Genomic DNA, 24636 nt, shown 5'->3' with positions numbered 1-24636 from the left:
GGAGTTCATGACACTTTCAAAGAGTTTGAAAGTTTAATTTTACAATTAATTATTAAGTTTGTGTTTCATATGAAGTGTCAGGAAAAACAAATATCCACTTTTTATTTTCTTGATCGGGGTCTGCTAACTTTTGGAAGTGTGTGTGGTTACTGTACTTGTACATGTAAGTGTGTATTAACTTTTATGTTCCTTCACTACAGGAACTACATGAGAGAGAGGTGCGCGCACACTGCACTAGTCAGGGGTTGCTTCCTCGCTGGGCATTGGTTGTCACTATTTATAATACTTTATATCAGGCGGGTCTATCCTGTGTGTGTTTAGGCTCTCTCTGTCTCCCCTCAGAATTTTCCAGCAAAGAACATTGGGAGTTCACCAGTCAGCTTACGCACTAATCTGGTTTTTCTCTGCTTATCCACACTGACCATTCCTAATTCTTTGCCTTTTTTAATCACTTGTCATCTGGATCCGCTGTGTTTTTTTTCCTCGGCTGAATACACACTCTCAGGATCTGATTGCTATTTTTAGATGAGTGGAAAAAACTTTTGTCCTTCTCTCACCTTGGCACTCAGCTGGTGGGGTGTAGTCAGTCTTCAGTCTCGCTTGCTGTCATGCTAGTTACACGCTTTGATCTGCGATGCCCTCCTCTGTGGCTGTTTTTCACTGCATTGGCTACACAAGGCTCGTTCCCCGGTTGCTAGGGCAACCAAGGAGGATGGTCCTCAGCAGGGGCTGGGGAAGCCTTAGGCTGCCTCTGTGCTCGTCACTTTGCAGCACGCCTGCTGACCTGCTGATGTCTGGGAGGAGGAGCCAGTTCTGCAGTGGAGCGTCTTCCGGCCCAGTATGGTTTCTGCCTCCCCTCTGCCCCACCATGAGACAGAGCTCCAGCATTAGAGCTAGTGCTCCTCCCTCCCTCTGCTGGCCACTGCACCGCTCTGACTCGCACTGCTCCAGTGATAGCAAGAGCACAACTGGCAAGATGTCATCCTCTTCCTCCACCTCCTCCTCCACCTCCAATGGACAAGGGAAGCCTAAACCTAAATCCCCGTTTCGCAAAAGGGGGAGTCTGCAGAGCACCACCATTCCTGGTAAGTGGTTGTGAGTGGATCTTTAGAGAGAGTGAGATAAAGCTTGCTACACGAATGAAGGTTCAGAAAATTACACAAATGCTTTTGTTGTGATATTTAAGAATTCATGCATCTGAGTTTACAGTTGTTGCTGCAACTTTAGGTTGTTTTTAAAGTGTTTGTCTAAAGATTTGATTTTATTATTTAGCATGCAGCGTGAATGCTAAAACTGTAATTGTTATGCTTTTTATTGCTTTAGAATTTTTTTTTCAAATAATACTCATGACACTCTGCTAATCTATTGACAATTACTAGTAGTATTATCTTTTTTATTAACCATTCAATTGTTGAGTGTATGAAATGTCAACATGGACAGAAGCACTTTCTCAGAGGCCATCTAATCGTCTAAAAACAATCCTGATTTGTAATATAAAACAAATTCCCTAATCAGCTGCCACCCATGTTACTGGTGAGGCATGACTTTATCATTTTAATTTGATAAATCACTTAAAAAGATCAGTCCTCTCTAGAAGTGATGTGAGTGATGCTCACCCCTTAATTTGGCCCCTTTGCCCTCCTGTTTATCAGGGATCTACTGGTGATGGACTCTCCTCACTTATCAGCTTGGTTCAGACAAACAGTGGGGTGGTTTTATCTTCATTCATGTCATCATGACGAAAATGTCCTCATACTTTCAGGGGACTATGCAGTGACATTGAAGAAACTATTATGATGTCAGTGGTTGATGATGGTCTTAAAATTAAACAATTTGCAACAAAGTGTGCCACAAAATTTGGAAAATGCAGTTTCCAGATGCCAATTTGATTATTTGGATTTAGCAACTTTTACTACCTATATAATTATAGTTATAAGGATTTATATGAGTTATTACGTTTTTCCTGCTGATGACATTGATGGAAAATAATTGAACTAGTATTTATCACAACAGGCCTCTATCTCTCTGGCATATGGTGGAGTATAACAATTAATGTTGTGCTAGTATCAGTTGATAATGTGTGCAGAGGGGTTTGATGAACTTTGATAGGAGTCGGGCCGAATGATGCAGGCTCTGTGATCACCTTTTGAAGTTCTTTCTAACGGGTCTCTGTGGAAGAAACTACAAAGCTGGACCAGTGATTTATCTGCGCAGTAATTAAATGTTAACATTGATTTAATTTGAAGCTGCAGCCACAGCGTGGCACAAACGTTGAGGGTTGGGAGGGATGCAGCAGCAGATCTCCAGCAGTAACTTGCGTCGACACACAGTATATTGTATTTGCTGAGAAAGCCTGTCTTTGCTGCAGTCATAAATAACTTAGAGGTCTCTCCATCCATGCAGTCATTTAAGTCCTCTCAATTAGCTGCTTGGATGAGCCCTCTGCTCTCCCAGTCCATCATAAGAGCCACATGTAGGCTTCCCATTATAGTTCCACCATCTGAGCACTCCGGTCTATTAGCATTCTTCATGCCAAATTGCCGCAGTAGAAAAATCCACAGTGGAAGCAACTTGAGCAGTTTGTGTTTGAACCAATGAACTGGAGGCTTGAACATTTCCTGTTACGTCTTATAGCATCACCAGAAATAGATCAGCTCTGTGGCATCTGTCTTTTCAACAACCTCAGAAGTAAAATCGTATTTATTTGTGACAGATCTCTTATGTAAGTGTTGATTTAGTGGTGAAAACATTGATAAAACGCAGTCAGTTGTCTCATCTGCAGGAATCTGTATCTGCCTACAGGCTGCTCTCCCCCACTGGACCGTCATGGCATCACATGAAGCAGAATATATAATTCCTTTGCTTTGCAGCCGAAAGTAAAGGAGGTGATATATAGGGGCTATTAAAGTATCTTCAAAAGAGGTGGAGGGAATTCACTGCTCCTACTATAGAGAGTATGGCTCTCTGACATTCTCTGCAATTTGCATGCAATTACAATATGGGGGCTGATGCTGATTTTACAATGTAGCCATAAACTTGATTACAAATTCAAATAACTATGAATAAAAATAAATCAGAAATATAGACTTTGAATTAAGAAAATTAAAAAAAAGTTTTTATGTCAGCGCATACTGGCAAATATAAATGCAGATAACAATATTTCAATAATCATCAATAATAAATTAGTCTTGTATCGGTCGCTCACCAATAAATCAGTTGAGCTCTACAATACACAGTGTGTGACAATACATCACCCCAGCACAAAGATTGATAAAAATACAATCAACATAACACAAATGTACACTATACAACCAATCAAATCAGTGTTTTGTATTTTTAAAAAATTACACATTGATTTTTTTTTTTTTCTAAATCAATGTATAATTTTATCTGTGATATAAGGTTTGTGTTACATGAGGGTTGATGTCAGAATCATGAACCATATCACCCCATAGTCAGGTGACCCAGAAGAAGATCAGCGGGGGCAGTCCGGAAACTGCTTTACGTTGGTCTGTACGCTCTGTCTGCAGTTGACTAACTCGCTCCAATACCTGAGCCCCGTTTTGTTCTGGTTCATTATTAACCAGAAATACTGTCTCCTGTCGTTGCATGTCTTTGTCATGGCTTACTTTGTTGGACTTAAAGTGTCTTCACTATCTTGCGATTTGCGTCATTACATCTTATCAGCTCTGTTCTGTTACACCCACAGAGCTTTGTCACGCTCATCACTGAATCATTAGCACATCTACTCATTGTTTCCTTATGGACTTTAACCTGCACAACTGGCACACACACACACACACACACACACACACACACACACACACACACACACACACACACACACACACAGTACAATATAGTATAAACAAAAAAAAAACACGTGACATGGTAGCAGACCCTGCCCTGGGCCCCATAACCTCACAGCTGTGGTTGTGGGTGTTCTATCACATTGAAGGTATAACTGTGGAAAGGGTACAACTGTGGGATTTTTGGCTTCACCATTGAGAGACCGAGCAGATCGTCAGGGCTTGTGCTGCTGAACCATATAATTAATATCGAGCCAGCGAAGACACATTTGGGACTCACTTAAACTAAGGTATGGCACTAATGACTTGTATAAAAAAGATGTCTATAAACTGTATGTGTAAATGGTTACACCAGTGTATGTATGGGGAATTGTTTATTTAAATATATAATAATTTATAGTGAATATTTATTATTTTATTGTCTAATGACGCTTTTTTACAGTACATAGAAGTAAAGTTTTGCACTTTTCCGTCTTGCCAGTAGAGGGAGTATGTGGCACAAAGGTTCTGTGTAAGACCGTCAGTCTTAAACAAGTTGCTGGTTGTCAGTGTCTCAGCTCCTCAGCTGAGCTGCAGTCAGACATGACTGAAGATTTGTTTTCCTTGTGTTTGAGTGGAAAATTCCACAGCTCTTCTCCTGCTTAGTATAGCCTAGCTGCTTCCCACACTGTAGAGCTAGTGTGTCAGCTCTGGAAAAGGGATTTTGGAGAACCGGGAACTAAGGCCTTTAAAGCTATCTCACCAACAGCTGGGCCTGTTGTTGCTCATGGGACCAGATAGTTAGTAAGGCCACTGTATCTGTCCTGTGTCACCACACACACACACACACTCACACACACACCGAAGGCAGCTGTAGACTCAACATTACACAGGGGCGATTCTCAGGGTGCCAGACTGAACTCATACACATGGTATGATGGGTTGTATTTCAGTTAAGCTGCTTTGCCCCGTCTCCACTCTGAGGATGACATGTAATGTAGATCCATCTTCACATAATCACTTCATTTGATGACAGGTGAACCAGCGTCAGCTGATGTTTGGTCCCTGACTGGTTTTGTATTTTGCTTTCACCTTATTGACTCAGTGAATCACCCGCCCCCTGGCCCTCTGTTCATTTAATTACCTCCCAGTTCAGAATTGACATGCATTACCCACATGCTGCCCACAGATGCAAACACACTCAGAGGAGGGAGGTGGGTGAGGTGAGCTGTGAGTCAATCCAGACAGTCTCGACAAAACAATTGATGTATTGACGCTCAATTCAATTCAAAAAGCTTTATTTGTATTCTAAATGTACTGTAATGATACATTAACTGCATAGTTGCCTTCAGAGTGTGTTAAAAGTATCCTAAGTTTAACTGAACCTTTTATTGCATTCTTCCACTGCAATTATAGCAGGCAAACAAGACACTAAATCAATCCATCTCACCAGAGTATCACTTAGTAAAGACTGTGGTGCTGAGGTGGGTGTCCATATACATGTGAGTCTGTATCAAAGTTCATAGTAACAGGACGTGTGTTATCAGAGGCCTCCCCATGTCTCCATGAAGCAACACTCTTTTCTTACCTCTAGCTGTGGTTCCTGACACACCTTTAGTCCAAGGATTTCGATATTAGCAACTTGATGGTGACACCATGTTACATGTTGACAGTGTCAAGTGACACACTGTTCCTCTTTGCTATATTCAGATATGGTGAGAGCTGCACTGACAGAGGTGTGTGACTGCCCCCCCCCACTGATTGGAGAGTGCATGTGTGTGTGTCTGTATTTGTTTCTTTTGAGGTGTGTGACTTTCAGTCTGTACATGCTGACTGCATGTGTCTTTGGATGTTTTTATACAAGGCCTTCAGTGTGTTTTTGTGTGTGATGCCCAACAGGGAGGATTTGTTGTTTTGAGAACATTCCTGGTGGATGTTCGGAGGAGAGATACACAGAGTCGATCTGATGCTGAGAAACCTTGAGCACCATGTTTAAATGTTTGTCCTGGTTTATTCACATGGGAATTTTCATGCAGGGTTAGAGTTTAGATGTGATTGACGTGGCCTTAACAATAAAACCAACTCTTGTGTTTTTCTTGGAGTAAGGGGGTGAATACTTGTGCACAGCTTCTCCTGCTGTTGATTAGTCTCTTGGGAAAGACATGTGTTGATTACAATGGCACTGAAAGCAGAAAAGCTCAAGCAAACCACACCTCAGAGTACTTTTGAGAAATTTAAAGACCTCTAGCTCAGTTTTTGGTCTTTCCACTCCCCAAAATGAACACCTGCACCACAAGCAGGATGACAAATATTTGTTTACTTGCCTTTTCAAAGTAAAAGTCATGAGCAACGTACTTCAAGGCTTTCAGAAATTATTAATTATTAATTAGAATTTTTTTCATAGATGATTATTAATCATGTTTTAAAACCATCTTGCACAAATGATCAGTATCTTTTATTTCTGATCTCTTAATATTTTGAGTGTTGGAATTTTAAATGCAAAGGTGGCATTCATCTCTAATCACATGTATAGCTGTGTTAAACCATGCAGTGTGTTGACTGTGTGTTAAAGACCCGTCTGTGTTTGCTGTGACGTCTCTTAGAGTGAAAAGCTTGAAATAGATTGTTGATTTGCAGTGGTGCAGTAGCTGGACCTCACCCGTCTGTAAAAGTCCTGCCCACTCAGTGTGAAGCAGAAAGGATGTGGGAACAGTAACAACCACAGGCTCATCATGGTCCTAGTTGCAGTGACAGAGCAATGAGAGTATTGTGTATCTAGGTCACGTTGTTTTTCCGAAACTCTGTGGGCAATAGGTAGGTGTTGACTGGGTTAGTAGAGTATCTAAGATATTCCAGGATGGGGACAGAACATTTCTTCTGCTCTTTAAAGTCATAAAAGTCTGTTTTTGATCTCAGTTGTAAACATGTAGGAAAAAAACTACTGTGTGACAAAGACCAAGAATTTAGTTCATTCCTCACATTCTGACCAGTTTCATCAACCATGCAGTCACACAAATTGAGAGACATTTCTCTTTGTTGCTGAGCTAAGATACATAAATAGATCCTTTACACAGATTTAAGAAGGGAAATTTGCAAACACCCTGGTGATAATAGTTTCCTCTTAATCGTGTGTCATGTAGTTTATATTGTCGGCTTGAGTTCGGATGTGGGAGGGTCATTTGTCTGCAATGGTATTACACAAAAATGGGGATCTATCCAGAAGTCAGTATCCTGTGTGTGTGGTTTGTGTTGGCCTTTTGTGTCTATGTTTTTCATGCTGTCATTTGTGTGTCAATATTTGTTTGACCTCCATGTGGAAAATTCCTTGAATATCTGAGGTGTCACTTTCCAAAAAACTTAAATTAAATAGGGACTGAGCTGATTTCTTGAGCACTGCTAAATACAGCCAACAGGCCTTGTGCCATACAGCAGTCATGTGAGAGAGGAAGGAAAGTGTCCACTGGAGTCATGTGATCAGCAGAGAAAGCTATTGCAATGTAGATTTACACACAATTATACACACAGATACCTACATGTGCTCAGTTATACAGATGTTGACCTCAGACAATGAATTTAAACATCTGACAAGTATAGAAAAGTATATGTACTAACACATAATTGTTTAAATCGTGAAAGAAGGAACAAACAGAAACACGGCTCATCAATCCTAAGCAGAGAGAGTCTTGCATTTAATTGCATTCAAATATAAATTAATATGTAAAAAACAATTAAAACGTCCATAATTAATATATAAGAACAATTAAACACAAGAACTGTGTTATAAAGCCTGTAAATCACAGGATGCACATTAAATGATTAGAATTGCAAACACTAGTAGGAATGTTTGAATCTATGTGTAACTAAATATAGCTTCATTGAATATGTAACGATTTTTCAAACTCTTGACATAAGATGTGTACATAAAGTGTTGACGTACTCGTGACGTCTTCACGAAGAGGAGGAGGGAGATGGAGAGGATGTGGGAGTGGCCATAGACGCAGGGCCACCTCCATTTTACAGCACAATAGAGCAATGAAGCGGCGGACTCCGGTGCCTCCCCCTTTTGTTGCCACGTGGTATGTTCTAACCCAGTACTTAAACCCGGGAGCTTGGGGGCTGGACTGATCCAGAGACCGGTGAGATTCAGGGATCAGCTGAGAGACAGCGAGACAGAGAGAGACAATCAGAGGGAAACAAGCGGAGCAAAGGAAAGAGAGAGGAGTCCTGTGTGATCCTGCTGTTAGAGCTGCATCAGAGCATATAGCCTCTCTATCTGCTCTCTCTCTTTGCTGTCATTCTCTCTGTGCCAGCGGGGGAGGGTGCATCGACCGTCCCAGGCCTAGTTACATGTCCCAGCATCCCTCAAGAGCTCAGACAAGGCCACTGCGACCGAGACTGTGACCAGGCAGGGACACAGAGGTACTGTAACCTCAGCCGATCGATCACCAGTAGCACCGTGTCGTGCGTAGATCATGGATTGTGACTTGACTTGTGCTGCAGAGCTTGTACTTGTGAATACTGCGTTGCTAGAAGTTTAACCAGTTGTGTGTTAGGTATAGTACTTATCACGCCAAAAATACTGCACCAGTAAGCCCGTGGTGACAGACGGGGGGCCAGTAAACACAGTTGCTGTCTACTGTAATAAGCTGCACAAGACACTGGGAGGAGATTTAAATATGATGGGGGGGGGGGTCTTTTTTGGGAAACATAAAGAGAGGGAAGTGAAAAAATACGTCATGCATTTGTCACTATGATGCTGATCTCTGCAAAGCTTCTTGTGGTCCATAGTTTATTTCTGAGTCTGGCTGTTGCGGTGAGTAAACATTGGGGGTTGCTCATCCTGCTGCTGTTTGTTTAAGTTCAGCATGATGCAGTGTTATTTCCCAGCGGAGTCATCACTGAGCGTTTTGTGGGTTTGTCGGCCAAACACACACGCATGCATTAACATAAGGGAAACGCTCAGCACCAGTGTGCAGTAAACCAGAGAGGTTGTTGCAGCAGCTCATCAACTGCAGAACAGCTGCTACTGAGAGTGGAAGAAAAGAAATATTCAACATGACATGTTTCTTCACATGTGTGAGCAGGCAGACAGTGCAGGAGGGATCTACTCATCTCTTCTTTAACATGGTGTTTTATATAAAAAGGTACTAGTGTAGGCAAATGGCTTTTTCCCCCTTCAATCAGAAATATTGTTTTAAAGTAATGTGTATGTGTATATATATATATATATATATATATATATATATATATACGCGAGTGTGTGTGTGTGTGTGTCTATATCCACAGAGTCTTTTGTGTACTGATAATATATCTTGGAGATGAAGCCCCAAAGTAGAGGATTATTCTCATCTGTGGTTGCTAAGGAACGTCTGAAGCGTGTGTCATCACTATTCCTCTCTGGGAATTAAGTGAAATCTGTAAAGAAAAATAAACACTGGCGCCACAATCAGTCGACGAAAACACATTTACACAAACACACAAAAGAATTTTTGTTTAACGCCAACAACACTTTCTTTCTACCCATCATGCTTCGCTTCTGCATCACATCACTTGATGTCAATGACTTTTAGCTTGAAATTTGAGCAGAAATTGAATTTAAGATAATCCTAGGGATGTTTTCGCTGGTGTGTAATCATCTAAATTCCATGAATTGTAGTTTTCTTTACCATAGAATGAACATATATTTAACAACTTTATATTTACATGGAGGGGGGTCCTCTCTCTGGATCCTGCCATGTCTTCTACTGTCGTCCAAACTTGACAAACTAAAACCTTTTGAGTTTTCATGACAACTGAAGTTCACCACAGGTTCTCTTTCATGTTGAGAAGGGGAGGGTGAAATGAGGAGTATTCAGCTGCAACATGACACTTCACCTCTAGATGTCACTAAATTCTACACACTGAACCTTTAAGATGTGAACTTAAAATTTCCACATTGGCTGGAATCTTGTGCAAATAGTAGAGCTATGAATACTCCAACATGTTTAAGCATTTTACAATCAGTCTGTGTGTTCCTTTGGTATTTGTGTACCCAGCACAACATGCTTTACATAAAGGATGAAGAAGGAACACAACAGGCTGAGGTACATGTAGATAAGTGCAGCACGAGGCCAGGTGTATTCACCAAAAATCCATTCATCTTGGATTAATTGTGCTGAAAATAGTTTCACTGCCCTGAGAATAGTTGTGTATCAACAAGGTCTGTTTTTAGCAGACTATCATGCAATTTCTAATTAGGTCATTTAATAAGTTAACTTGCTCTAATTACCTGACTCAAACAGATCAGATATAGAGAGACACTGGATAAATGTAGAAATTAAACTGGGACATGACTGACTCTACAACTAAAGGAAGCACTGTTGGTCTCCAGAGAAGCAGCCAAGTCTCATTAAATCTACAGATATCGTACAGATTATCATCACAATTGGGAGAGTATGGTAGCAATGTGGGGCTGGTGGTGAATAAAAAAAGTGTTTAGTTATCAGAATACACTTTTAGAGCATATTAAAGTCAATAAATAATTACGAATTGATATAGATTCTGGTCAGAGAATATTTTCATGGGTAAAATGTTATGTTGGACTACTTCTGCTGCTTTTGTCCTGAGGGACAGAGAGGACGAGATGGGTTGGAGGGATCGTATTGATCGTTACAAAGAGCAGAGGCAGCTCTGCAGATACTAGATGACTATCTCTCTGGTAGGGCTAAAAGAAACTCCAGTGCACTGTGTGTGGGCGGTGTGCAGACTCAGGTCCCAGGGACGTGAGAGAACGCTGAGCTTTGTCAATATTAGTATCCTGCCTAAGTAATTAGCTCACAGCGCCTACATGAAGATGGACAGTTCGAAGAATATCATTTGAAATAAGTGCAGTAAATTTAGTTTGAGGTGATTTAAGAGCATAGATTTCTTGTCCAGTCTGGTTTGAAACAAAGGCCGAAAGTTCTTCTGATCAAGTCTCCATAGAAATACAACCTAAAGAGGAAATGAGGATAGGCAGATTAGCTTTTCAGTCCCATTTTAACACAGACTAAACTTTGACTTATTTGTTTTCTGTACTTGGACTTCATCATGGCCTCTTTGTTATAGCTCTTGGGTTTGATTCAAACACAAAGTCATTTATTCTTCAATTCATTTTTTTTTAAATAATCCCATTTTGACTCGATGAATGATTAACCAAAGACCATACTGGCCTCTGAATGCATCTTTCTTTGGCTCTTGATTTTGCTTGTCTGATGATGATCTTTTTTTTTTTTTTTTTTTTACCTCTGTGTGTACTTTTGTTTGTTATTTAGCAGAAGTATGCAAAATGTTTTTTGATCACTTTCTTGCACATTGCGAGATGGAGCCTTTTTTGATATTTTCACCTATTTCCGTGGGTAAAGTGTAAAACATCTGACATATTTAGGCCGCTGATATTTATGAGTGTGTGTAATTTGGTGAAGATCCAAATAAAAATCCAGATCTAGGGAATTTAAATGTGGTTCCATAAGGGGACTTTTCGGCCTTGGAAGAGGTATGTGCTCTAGCATTCTAGATTACAAGAGACCAGAGGTATCACTGTGCAGAGCCAAATAGGAGCCCAGACCTGCAGAGAGAATTTGTAGTTTCTCTTTTTTGCTTTTCTTCATTTCCTATGTTGCAGTTTGCTAAGTTTGTCTCAGTTCTGTTGTAATTCATTTTATATAAGTCTGTGAAAGGTCTGTGCACCCCCACTAACATGATGTCACTTAGATAAATACATTTGCAAGGATGACATAACTGCAGATATTAGCTTACTGCACATATACCAGCATCAGGGTGTATGTCAGGGTAGAAACAACAAATAGCTGTTTAAGGTCATTTAGAAACAATAATGCCATTATTAAAGTCTATTTTCAAATTGCCCATTAGTACATACTGCTATCAGAATCATGTAAAGACACAAATTCCTTCCCAAAAAGATTTATTTATATATATGAAAAACTTGAGTATTGACTGATACATCTCTATAATAAAAAACAATCATATTTTTGAATCTTCCTTATGAATACACTAGGATACAATAATATGCACAAATGTTCAAACACTTGGGGTGATATGTCCAGCAGCGTATCATCCTCACATCCATGAAAATCCTGTTTAACAATGTCACGTTAGTATGAATTTAATTTGGAAAGTTACTCTTTGCTAATTCCGAACTCATCAGCCTGAGGGGCAGACAGCAGATGACACAGTCCCTTTGTCACAGGCCAAACAAAAACACAAAGCCTCACTCTTGAGTTAATGAGTGAATTACTCTGTCTGCACTTAGACTTGGCATTCTATAAATTATAGTTCTCTTAAAGTTAAATATATGGCTGTGTTTAGAAAGTTCACAGAAATAGGTGAGCTTGGTTTTTCTCTGTGCACCAGGCTGTATTTAGTTTTTGGGTCGTTCTCCTCTATTGTGTTTGGTTTAGTCTGGAGTGGAGCTGGTGTCATCTGTTTCCAGCAGGTCTGGAGTGAGGGTGGCCCCTCTGTGTCACTCTCAGGTGTTTTTACGCAAGTGTCACATATGTACGTGTGTGTTGGGGTTTTTCTTTTTCAAGTGTGTGCAGGCCCACGTGCAAGTGAAGTGACACAGTATCTGTTGGGGCAGCTGTCTTCCCTTAATCCGGCTGTTGTTGGGTATTTTACAAGGATTTTCATGCTCTGTTGCATATTAAAGCTGCAGTCACTGTCCCCAGAGGTAATCGTCGTCATGCCCCGTTTGACTTTGTTTAACTTATGTCTGACTGTTTGTTTTGAAACTGGTGTCTTTGCCTTTGATGTCTTCTGTTTAGTTTGGAGAAAATGGGACAATGTGTTCATGAAGCTGAGGGAAGAAAACAAAAAGATATTTTCCAAAGATTGATCATTAATGAGAACAATTCCTCTGTGGTGGAGGCCTGTTAGTTGTGTTTAGTAAAATCCTAATACTTTATCTGTCTGTCGCTGTTTTCCATAGAATGATAAAGAATTGTCAAATTTGTCTTATCTCAGCCAGCAATCAGGATGATAAATGATGGTCAAGTTTAAGCTACATTTTACATTAAAATTACATTCTGTGTCTCCAGATGTGGAAAAGTAAACCATGTAACCACCAGTGGCAAAAGAGGACCTACTCAAAATACTATTCACTAGACAGCGTTTAAGTATTTTTACTTTGCTAAAATTTTCCATAGTTAAGAGAATGTGCATTGATCACAGAAAAGTGTAATGAGATCACCACTATCTTTTTACAAATGACATTAATGATTACTTAACAGCAACACTTTAAACGGTTCTGCATTCTGGCTGTTTGCAATGGTGCTGTTTCATGTTTGAATAATGGCTGCAAAAGTACAGTTTTTGCAGTTTGTAATTTTTTTTTGTAATCCATTGTCTTTGCCTTTACTGGGTAATCTGAAAGTGAAGACGGAACATCACAGAGACTCTATGTGTTGATATCACCGCAATATAACTGTGTGTGTCTGCTTTACAGATCTTTGTGGTGCATCTGGGTCCAAGCCCCTCAAGCCCCAGCGATCCCTGCCAGGGACGCCTGTTTCTCTCACACACTACCCGATTGACCTGCGGACATCCATGGAAGAAAAGTACAAAGAGATTGCAGAGGTAGGAAATGAAATCAGACACATGTCGTTTCTAAGCAGTAAAATTACAGAAACACAGAGTCACTGGTATTTTCTCTTCAGACCCACTCGCTCAGGTGATGGATCCAGGTCTGATAAGCCCCTAGCTTACATATCCCAGCAGCAGCTGCCAACAGATCCGCCCTCTTGATCCACAGCCCCCTAGTGTCTCTCTCTGCGGTTTCTGTTATGGATTTTTTGTCTTTCTTTTTTGGCAGCCCTCGTGATGCCCAGCATGTTAAATGCTCTGTGGATTAAAGTGTCCTGTAAAGCCCTGGCAGCCCACTTCAAACATCTCTCAATTTTCAGACACAGCTAGTCTACATAAAATGAAGCTAGCTTCATTTTTAATCAGTCAGATATTTTAATCCGATGTCACTGGTGTTTTTTATGACTTTTAAATAATAAAAAATTAAGTTGGCAGGTTTAAAAGTCTTGGAGGATGGATGAAAATATTAATCCATAACAAAACAGTTAACTAACTTGTTATACTTGTTACAACCCAGATTTTATCTAGGAGAAAAGGGAAGCAACACAGCACCCAGGGTGTGTGGCAACACAGCCCTTTTTGTGCTAAATGTGTTACATAAACCACAAACAGTAAAGACAAAATCAGGCACAATGGGTGGAGGGTGACGCCGACTCATGAAAAGAACAAAAACCATCCCTCTTCCTTATCGTGGTCCCTTACTCACGGTTTCACTCAAAGAAAAACAAAAAACTGTCCCTCCTGCCAAACATACTCTCACCTCATAAATATAAACACATTCCAGCCGTCACCCACAAGTGAAATAACAGAGAAACACTGGGTGAAGTGCACAATGGAAAATAACAAACTGAACAAATGTTACTTACTAACATTCACAAACATTAAAGCAAACAATAACCACTTATCATTAGTCCTACACCAGGACAAAATACATCAAGGTGCACTGATCACACTAAACTCAGCATCCACGGTCAACATCCCCCAAGGCTAATTGTATTCTTGCCCACGAGGACAAAGAAGCCGGATTGGTCGCCACGTGACTCTTGGCGGTGCTCCTCCTGGAGGTGCTTAGGGTGGAGGAATGCTTTACCTGTGAAGAAGTAAGACACCGCAGAGGTGTCAATGTTATGTCAATGTAACAGGTGGTTTTGTGTTCATCTCATTGTTTTCCATATGTCCACACGCATGGAAATTGACCTATTTCCTGTTTCATGGCACCAAAATTGGTCAAATTTATGTTGACACCAGGAGCTGTTCACGCTCAGCATGGCAGAGAGCAAGATGCGAAGCGCTCCGTACGAGTTCCCGGAGGACAGCCCCATCGAACAGCTCGAGGAGCGGCGGCACCGTCTGGAGCGCCAGATCAGCCAGGACATCAAGTGAGGAAATGCAAACACATCTCACACACACAATTAAATAAACTCTCTACTTGACTCCTGACAAACACAACCCCTCCAGACTTTTACACAGTCTTGCTTTCACCCATGCCCCTTGCACACATGCTTCCAACTTGCCAGTTTGTGGGCTAACTAACCCCGGCAATCAGGTAACTGGGTTAGCTAGCTGGTGGCCCCTGTTCTGGTGTTTGGTCTTTTACTACAAAAAGGTTTTTGAGCAGGTGGGTTCTCTTGCCATCGCCAGGCACACTGCTAAGCCAATGGTTTGGGTGATTATCTGACATGTCCCCCCGCAAGCTTCTGTTTACCAATCACGGTGTACCACTACTAACTGATGTTAAAAGTTCTGTACCTGAATCAATTAATACCTAAGGCTTTATGTGAATATGAAAGTGCGAATGTGTGTGTGTGTGTGTGTGTGTGTGTGTGTGTGTTTGTTCGTGCACTGTATTTGGTCTCTCTCCATTTGTGTGCTTAAATCTTTCTCGCCCGTCTGCCCCCTGCCTTGCCTTCACTCTGCTGCGCTGCTGCATATCACCCCAAGGCTTGAGCCAGAGATCTTGCTCCGCGCCAAACAGGACTTCATGAAAATCGACAGTGCGACAGACCTAGAGTGAGTGAGCTCTGCTTCAGTATCAACGTCTTGTGTAGTGATTTTATTTTCTGAATTCATCTGTATTTTGTTTGTACTCTCAGAAACATTGCAGCTACTCAGCTGGTAGATTAGTATTTATCAATATTGTATATTAATCGGTTTCAAATCTGCAGTATTTAGGAACGCTATTGAGATGAACCTTATCCTCCCCCTGCTGGTGACTTGGTAAATGTTCAATGAGTATTTTTGTTCCTTTGCGTTTTAATCCCTAAATAGCAAATCTGCTACTGCATTAGTATATTACATTGATATTTAAACTGATTTATGAAATACTTCATTTACAAACAGTATGCGTGCATTAAATGAAGGTGTCTAAATAAACATAGTTTCTCCTTTAAGTGCTGTTCGGCCAAATGTCCTCCATACCTCCACATGTTATCAACCTTCTTCTTCTTGTCCTCCTTTCTCTTGTTTAACATTTTAATTTCCTCTGAATCTTTTCAGGTTAATGAAGGAGAAGAGTGTGGATACTGTCGATGATGGCTTCAATGAGAGAGAAATACCAATGGAGCGTGAATACCAGCGGGTCTCCATATCTGGCGAGGAAAAATGTGGGGTGAGGAGTTTTTCGTGTGTACTGAATTTCTGTCTTTTGATTTGTCTATGATCTCACATGCAGTCAAATTAACCCCAAAAAAATAAATTCCAATTGCACCCAATGTCATAACAATGATTGAATGTCTCCCCAGGTCCCCTTCACGGACCTGCTTGATGCTGCTAAGTGCGTGGTGAAGGCCTTATTCATTCGGGAGAAGTACATAAACCGATCCATGCAGAACTTTTGTAAGACCACAGCTCACGCCTTACAGGAGCTCGGGATGAAGTCTCAGGATTTTGGAGTCTATGATGATGTAGCAGAGACCCCTGTAGATACTGGTATGTTGGCTAGACATCGGATATGGAAGCAACATATGTTTTGTCACCACTGGGCAGAAATAGAAATAAGAGATTGATTATCAAAAAGGACAGAAGCAGTGGACTCTCATTCATGTGTGGTCCAAAGGCAGTTCACTGGTTTCCTCTTCATCATAACAATAAGCTTTGTTTCTTATGTCAGCTACTTGTTTAAACACATACCTATCATCAAGAAAGAAGCCACATACTAACCTGTTGGAAGTAAAAGAAATGAGAAACACTCCCACCACTTAACACAAATTCTTACAGTTTGTCAGCAGGTTCTAAATTATTATTCATCATTTTAGAATGAAAGGATTCATTAATATCACTCCCATGTTTTCTCAGACGCCTCCGTCCACCCACCGGTTTCAGAGACACACCCCTACGACAATCAGGACCCCATGAATATGCCAGCGGACACAGGATATGGATGCAAGATGGTAGATGGAGTAGTTCATGTCTACACCACTAAAAGCAACATGGACAAGTATGTGTTTGTGCCTGTATGATGACACATTAATTCAAATAGTGAGCCTGTTTGTGAAACTTTAATAATCTCTTTCAGAAGTGAAGAATTGGACTTACCATATCCTGACTTGAAGGAGTACATTGGAGACATGAATGTTATGATGTCCCTCATTATTAACGGGCCAGTGTAAGTGATTCTTTGAAAGTATCTTCAAACGTGTGAGTAGTTCAATGCATATTTTAAAAGACAAATGTCTTTGTCTCCTCTGTATGCTCTTCACAGGAAGTCTTTCTGCTACCGCCGCCTCCAGTACCTGAGCTCTAAGTTCCAGATGCACATCCTCCTGAACGAGATGAAGGAGCTCGCTGCTCAGAAGAAGGTTCCTCATAGAGACTTCTACAACATCCGAAAGGCAAGAGCTTATCAACTGCAGCTGCTGCTGTCGTCTTTACTAGATTATCTGTCTGTGATAAAAAATCACTATGTTTATGATGATATCACTTAGCTACAACAATTCCAAAACTACAACAATTTATTAATTACAAAGGTTGTAAGGTATTCAGATTTTTGTGTCAGAACCCAACCCCCCAAGCTAGATGCTTGTCCAGATTTCAGGCACTACCATTGTAAAAAATAAAGTGGATAGCCCAGCCAACGGAACAAAACCTCACCCAAACCTGCAAATCTTTTTGTCTGAACCACATCTGCAAACATTTACCGAAAATACCATTCTACACTGTTCCATCTTATAAGGGATATTCTCATTGTTGTTGTGGTTCTGCGTTGTGCCCACTCCAGGTGGACACGCATATACATGCATCGTCCTGTATGAACCAGAAGCACCTGCTGCGATTCATCAAGAGAGCCATGAAAAAATACCCTGGGGAGATCGTTCATATTGAGCACGGCCGGGGTCAGACCCTCAAGGATGTGTTCGAGAGCATGAACCTCACAGCCTTCGACCTGAGTGTTGACACTCTCGACATGCATGCGGTGAGAAATGGCACCAGCAGCAAAAAAAAGAAAAGGAATTGTGCTAGTTTAAGAAATAATGTTGGACGAATGGGATATAAATACAATTTAGATGTAACTGCTTTCTCCTAATTCTTAGGACCGTAACACGTTCCATCGCTTTGACAAGTTTAATGCCAAATACAACCCCATCGGAGAATCCATCCTCAGAGAGATCTTCATCAAGACGGACAACCACATCGAAGGAAAATACTTTGCACACATAGTCAAGGTGTGAACAAATTAATTTATTCTTTTTTTTTTACAAATCCAAATTAAATGTACAGACTGATGAATCTGTATCTCTTGTCTTGTGACATCTGTTCAGGAGGTGATGTATGACCTGGAGGAGAGCAAGTACCAGAACTCTGAGCTGCGTCTGTCCATCTATGGCCGCTCCCGAGACGAATGGGACAAGCTGTCCGAGTGGGCTGTCAAACACCGTGTGTACTCTGATAATGTGCGCTGGCTTATCCAGGTGCCCCGTCTATTGTGAGTAAACCTTCGGCTTACTTTACCATTTGGTGAGGTGTATGATCTTTGCAGCACATATATGAGGACACTCTCAATAATATGTCTATGGATTGAGGGTCCTTTACTGATGTTACTGGCAAGGACGCTGGAAATTGGCGGGCTGACGGAAATAAATGTTGTTGTAGCACTGCATTTATCATGATGTTGTTACATAGCCTTAATATTCTCAACTCTGACTGACTTCCAGCTTCCATGCAGTTTCTGGTCAGAAAACGTTCATCTAAGTTGTTATTAGAGAATAAACCAAGAGGAATCAACTAATTTGATATAGTGAAGGTTCTGGGCACATGATCCACTCTGTGTTATGTGTGCTGTTATCCTGTCTACATGGTTTTAGTCTACTTGAGAGAAACAAACAAAATACATTTATCTTATAGGCATGGATTCTAACTTAATCTACAATAAAATATACATAGGAAATAAGGATGTTAATGATCTTTGCAATAATAACAAGTGTCATTGTTTGATCACCCCCTCTCCAGTGACGTGTACCACACAAAGAAGCAGCTGGCGAATTTCCAGGAGATGCTGGAGAACATCTTCATGCCACTGTTTGAAGCCACAATAAACCCCGGCAGTCATCCCGAGCTGCATCTCTTCCTCGAACATGTGGGTATCACTTCATGTGAAATCCTGGCTTTCCTGATAATTCACACTCAGAGAAACTGAATTTTTTTGTGTTGCCTATGTACGAACAGGTGGTGGGCTTTGACAGCGTGGACGACGAGTCCAAACCTGAGCACCACATTTTTAGCCTTGACAGTCCGCTGCCGGCCGATTGGACAGAAGAGGACAACCCGCCCTACTCCTACTACCTCTACTATACCTACGCCAACATGACTGTGCTCAACCACCTGCGGAGGTATGTACGAGCCACCGGACACGTTTATCACATACAAGACGTATTACTCACGCAATAACAATAAAACATAAATATACGCTAACCCTGTTTTTTTAAATATGGTTGTCTGACACAGTCAGCGAGGCCTTCATACGTTTGTCCTGAGACCTCACTGTGGGGAGGCGGGGCCGATCCATCACCTGGTGTCAGGTTTCTTACTATCAGAGAACATCTCTCATGGACTGCTGCTCAGAAAGGTCAGAGCGGGACAGACTCAACTCATTGTTTTTTCTTTTAAAAGGTTCTGCTTCAGACATTTTCAAATGAGACACTGACTTTACTCGTGGCATTATGAAGAGGTTCAAGGTTGAGTTTATTCATCAATACTAATAAAACATGTTGTGATCTCGGACTAGCAAAACACCGAAAAATAAACCGTCACAAACATAAAACTTCATTCCATGATAAATCTGTGTGAAAACATGCAAACAATTACATAAAAGAAGGTCAAACGGATTCAAGTTCAGGTTACAGTCCGGTATCCCCTTTGGGATACAATTGAAAGAATACTGTTGAGTGTATGAGACAAGCGGTCAGCAGCTGCATTCAGTAGAAGACGTGTCTTTGTCCTAAAATAGCAAAGTCAATTCTACCAAATGCTGCTCTGTTAAGAAATCTAAGACAAAGATGTTCTCTATCAACCTGTGACTATTTGTGTGTCTCTATGTTTCTCACACTGTCAGGCCCCGGTGCTGCAGTATCTTTACTACCTGGCTCAGATTGGCATTGCCATGTCCCCACTGAGTAACAATAGCCTGTTCCTCAGTTACCATCGCAACCCACTGCCAGAGTATCTGTCCAGAGGCCTCATGATATCTCTGTCCACTGATGATCCCCTTCAGTTCCACTTCACCAAGGTCAGTGTGAAGGAGGGTTTCACTGAACATTGTTCACATCATCATTCATTAGAAGATCAGTGGTGAGGTTGAAATCACATAATATTCGTGTGTCTGTGTGTGTCTCTCTGCGCCCAGGAGCCTCTTATGGAGGAGTACAGTATCGCTGCTCAAGTGTGGAAACTGAGTTCCTGTGACATGTGTGAGCTGGCAAGAAACAGTGTTCTTATGAGCGGATTTTCAAACAAGGTACAGGTCATAGCTCTTCTAATTTAGTGTATTTCATTTGTTGATCTGTTTTTGTATGTCGCACAGACTCTACATTGTTTAGACTTTTCAAAGTTGTGAGACACTTGGAATCTGATATGAATTTGATAAAACTGAACTAAATTTACAAAACGTGTCAAATCACTTTCAGTCAGGTGTTGGTTTTCTTCTGTATTTTAGCCGTATCTGATTTTCCTGCTCATTTACTTTCTCCTGACTCCAGGTCAAACGTAACTGGCTGGGCCCCAGTTATTCCAAAGAGGGTCCTATTAGCAACGACATCCGCCGCACTAACGTCCCAGATATCCGTGTGGCGTACCGCAGCGAGACACTCTCCGAGGAGCTTCAACTCATCACCCAGGCCGTGCGCACCGAGGAGCTGGACACTATCGATGAGGAGGACTCTCTGTCCATGGGCCCTCTGCCCAGCCAGCGCTGAAATCACTGGTGGTCGGTTCTGGTAAACCTAGCATGTCACTTGAGGGACATTGGGAGAGTCATTCTACATACAGTATAAACACCACCAGCCATCACTATAGACGTATGCCGCACATCTACACAGATATGAACAAGCCAAGGATACAGTGCTGCTAGAGCGCCACAACCTCGACATTCATCAACTTCCGTTGACATTTTTTATGTTGCACGAATGGATTGTAAATCCATTTTATTGTTAAAATATAAAATCTATACGTGTGTTTTCTCCACCTCTGTTTGTCATGTTGTCACATTAAGCATGAGGAAGGTCAGCAGGGATGAATTTGTGATGAACAGCAGGGAAACACTAGAAGCCAGTGTTTACCTCACCAGACACACAGCCAGTCCACGAGTTTGACTGGCTGCCACAAATTAATCTGTGGATAAAATATTTTTGGTTTATTTTAAATGTAGTGGGAGAAATTAGACTGTTCCACAGTTTATGTCATAAATATAATAATATAGTGGGTAATATAAAGGGATGATAATAATATAATAACATAATGTGAAACACTGAGCCAGTGATATGTTTTCATCAAAAATAATACAAAAGCAGTTCTCAGACATGAACGCCAGATAATGTCTTCACAATGGGGTCTGTATTTTCTCCCGAGTTTGCATAATAATCTTTCAGCGTTCATCTGAGGGGTGGCGCAGCATCCAAGAGCCAGAACATGATGATCACATGTTTTTGTTTACAGCAAATCAACATTAGTATCAGCTGTTATCGCCAAAAGCTCTCAAATGGCGTCGTCTTTCCAAGTTGACATCTTTGCGTGTGTCTTCTACGCGTTTGGCTCCTCAACTTCATCCTGGAATATTATAGTGTTCCAGTTTCTCGTCAGTTGTGTGTCAGAAACGTCCTCAACATTGCAGACTTGCTTGCTGTAAAACCTCCGGATATTCTCCCTTTGTGTTATCACATGGTCGTACTCTGAGATTCTGCGGACATTTTACTTGGGTGCAGGCACACAAATGACTTGGACATTTGTGTTCTCAAATGCAGCCCCATCTGATAATTTCCTGAGATTATCTGGAGTTCGGAACATGTCTGAAAGCAGGTATAGTGAGAAATATCTGTAGTATTTACAGAAGTACTGATAACAAACATTTAAACATTCAGAACAGTAAACCAGTTCTATTGTTCTTGTTTATCTTCCTCTTCACATTCATACTCCTTAAATAATATCCATTTTCATCTTACAGATTCATAATGAATGGATTACAGATTACATTTTATTGTAATACTTGTGTGAGATTGTTGGTCAAAGTTTGACAAACCTACAGATCAAACATTGACAGGTGGCGTTAGGCTTGATTTTGTTCTGTCTGAATGCAGCAGTGCTGACTATCAGCACTGTGCTTGGTTCATATTGCACACACAGGATATAATTTAGATTTGCTCCTACTTTGACAGAAAAGAGAGAAACTCTTCAGCCCCTCTGTGGTTGACTGCAGACATTCCATGAAGCAAACAGAAATAAGTTCCAGTTAATGTATAAAATCATTTTGTTTTGATATTTCTGTGAGAAATAGATGGAGATGAGTATTGTAGATTATAATCAGCACAAGTAAGTGTGGAGGAGTTCAGTGTTGCCTGAGGAGAACGTTCTCACCTCTCTGGCCCCTATCACTCTCATTCCTTTCCCGTCGTGGGAGGTTTTCTTTCCTTCTGCATGCCATGCACTGTACATATGCACCACGACTTCACAGTGCCTTTTCATTTTCAGCTTTGGGAACTATACGCTCACGTCTCTCCAAATTTGTTTACATGCAAACAGCTATTGCATATTTGCTCCTCGGTCATTGTACAGTCGGCCTTTATGCTGTTGTAATGTCCACGCCGGCGGAACTGAAACCATCCAGCTGCATGCTTGGTCTAACAGTTTTATCTAGGCCTTCTTTTGAGGAGAGGGGTTGATGTGGCTTTAATACTCTGCTGTGAGTGCGTGTTTGCATGCCTGCATGAATAAGTGATGACAGGAGAGAATGATATTTACAGCAAAGCTGTAACATAAAGCAAAACTGTCTGTGGTGAATATTACAGCAGATATAAGACTCACAGTGGGGACATGAGTAAACCCTGCTGGGTCATGGTTAAGACCGTCACATGGTCTCTTGTAGCATTTGCTTCCAGCTCACCCCAAAATCTGTTAAAGCTGGGATCACACGTCTCAGATTTATTTGTCTCACACCGTCATCGTGTTATCGAACCACTCTCCTGTCACTGGATACTGTCCAACCTCCCACCAAACTGTGAACATTCTTCCTAAACCTCGACACTACTGTCGGGTTATTTATGATGCCAAGATTAGACGATAATGAATCAGATAACTTCAGCCTTCATATGAATAAACAGATGTATTGTTTTAGGATGTATACGTGTTTGCTTTATAGATAATGAGAGAAAGGTGAAAACCAATCATGATTCAGGAAGAGGACAGTAGATGAGATGTGTTGAAGGGATGCACTGGATTTGAATGATTGGATTTCATGTATAAAGTGTATTTTTTTAAAGGCAATGTAGAGATAAGAAATTTTATATTCACAATTTATGGATGTCAAGGTTTGACACTTAGTTTTGTTGCTGTTGATTGTGGATTAGAGCCTATGTCATGAAAATAGAGTTTTATTGTCAATGCTTTTTAAAAATATTTTTTTGCCTTTTTTAAATTTCTTTAATAATTTGTCTGTTTAATATCACAGTAACTGTTTCCCCTCATGTTTTATTACTTATCCCTGGTTATTCTTATTTTGTTAGTACACATGTAACATTCATGACAAAAGGTACATGACTGATACCTCTCACTGTAAAGCCAAAAACATATTCTACATCAGCACAGGCGACTTTGTTGTTTTTGTTAGATGCCTGTGATCTAGCACAGACTGTATATAAAGATGGACAACATGACGGCTCCTCAAAGCTTCTTTATCACTACCTGGTGGCTGGCTGCAGTACAGGGCATAAATCCCACCTCCTCCATGTTAGTGGATGGGACATGGACCAGACTCTTGCTCCAAATGCACAAGATGGCAGCGTTCGTATCCCGGGTTTTTTGGTTTCATTTCTGGATAGTTGGAGGAAGTGAAGACGCGTCGTCCATCTTTACTGACAGTCTATGTGACTTGTCCTGGTACCATTACTCCACAGGCAAAGCACATAATATATTTAAGTGTATTGCGTATTAAATAATTTTAGCTTCATTTCGTTATCAACCATTTACTAGCTACAATGTTCCACCCGGTTGACCTCATTTTATAGAGTAACCATGGAGATACCTTTTTGATGACAGTCTATCTGCTGTGATACGTTATCACCGAAAGACATTTAGGATCTGGATTCAAATGTTTTCCATCCACTCAGTTTCCATCCATTCATCTTCACAACATGTTATTTACTCTCTAAACGTCCACTACACCACAGCGTCATTTATCAGTGCACCCTACCTCACAAATACTAATCTCCGATCGTTGGTCTGATCTTTTTGGCATATAGAATATTTTCACCATTGATTACTACTGATTACTTTCTGATTAGTTGCTTGGTTTGGTAAATGAGAAAAGGATCTCTAACTCTAAAGTTATGTTTGTGTGTATTTGAGATTTTTTCTCAGTTTTTTTGTTTTTACACAGTCTCGTTACTTTTGATTTCGATTTTTTAATTTATCTGTAGCCACCTTATTGCCTGAAATGGATCACCAGTGTTTTACACATTCAAATACTTCTGATAAGATTCATGTGTAATGTCTGAACAATGGAATAAAGCATGTTTATTCACTTAGTCAT

General features: G+C 40.8%; 1 protein-coding gene across 4 annotated transcripts; it reads left to right on the top strand.

The window, feature by feature from the left end:
- Positions 1 to 543: 543 nt before the first annotated feature.
- Positions 544 to 24631, top strand: LOC109629216 (AMP deaminase 2-like). 4 transcript variants are annotated; one of them, XM_020086801.2, is made up of 18 exons: positions 545 to 1085; positions 13270 to 13400; positions 14655 to 14785; positions 15348 to 15416; positions 15903 to 16014; positions 16148 to 16334; positions 16701 to 16842; positions 16921 to 17010; positions 17107 to 17236; positions 17623 to 17817; positions 17936 to 18067; positions 18164 to 18327; positions 18852 to 18978; positions 19068 to 19231; positions 19347 to 19467; positions 19954 to 20127; positions 20245 to 20355; positions 20597 to 24631. In XM_020086801.2, exons 1-18 carry the CDS (start codon positions 635 to 637, stop codon positions 20810 to 20812), a joined length of 2847 nt encoding a protein of 948 aa, XP_019942360.1. In that variant the 5' UTR covers positions 545 to 634; the 3' UTR covers positions 20813 to 24631. The 4 variants fall into 4 exon arrangements, with proteins under 4 accessions (XP_019942361.2, XP_019942360.1, XP_069395953.1 ...); XM_069539852.1 differs by lacking the exon at positions 545 to 1085 and adding an exon at positions 3955 to 4099; XM_069539847.1 differs by lacking the exon at positions 545 to 1085 and adding an exon at positions 7912 to 8207.
- The last annotated feature ends 5 nt before the right edge of the window (positions 24632 to 24636 follow it).

This window comes from Paralichthys olivaceus, chromosome 2, assembly GCF_024713975.1.
Source record: "Paralichthys olivaceus isolate ysfri-2021 chromosome 2, ASM2471397v2, whole genome shotgun sequence".
Taxonomy (NCBI): domain Eukaryota; kingdom Metazoa; phylum Chordata; class Actinopteri; order Pleuronectiformes; family Paralichthyidae; genus Paralichthys; species Paralichthys olivaceus.
The sequence above is the reverse complement of the archived record's forward strand: the minus strand, read 5'-3'. Positions and strand labels throughout refer to the sequence as shown.

Excerpts from the sequence above, each read along its gene's own strand:
- LOC109629216 (XM_020086801.2), top strand. The coding sequence starts at position 635 with ATGCCCTCCTCTGTGGCTGTTTTTCACTGCATTGGCTACACAAGGCTC. Across the intron at positions 13,401-14,654 it reads AGTACAAAGAGATTGCAGAG|GAGCTGTTCACGCTCAGCAT; the intron begins GTAGGAAATGAA and ends TGTTGACACCAG. Across the intron at positions 15,417-15,902 it reads GACAGTGCGACAGACCTAGA|GTTAATGAAGGAGAAGAGTG; the intron begins GTGAGTGAGCTC and ends GAATCTTTTCAG.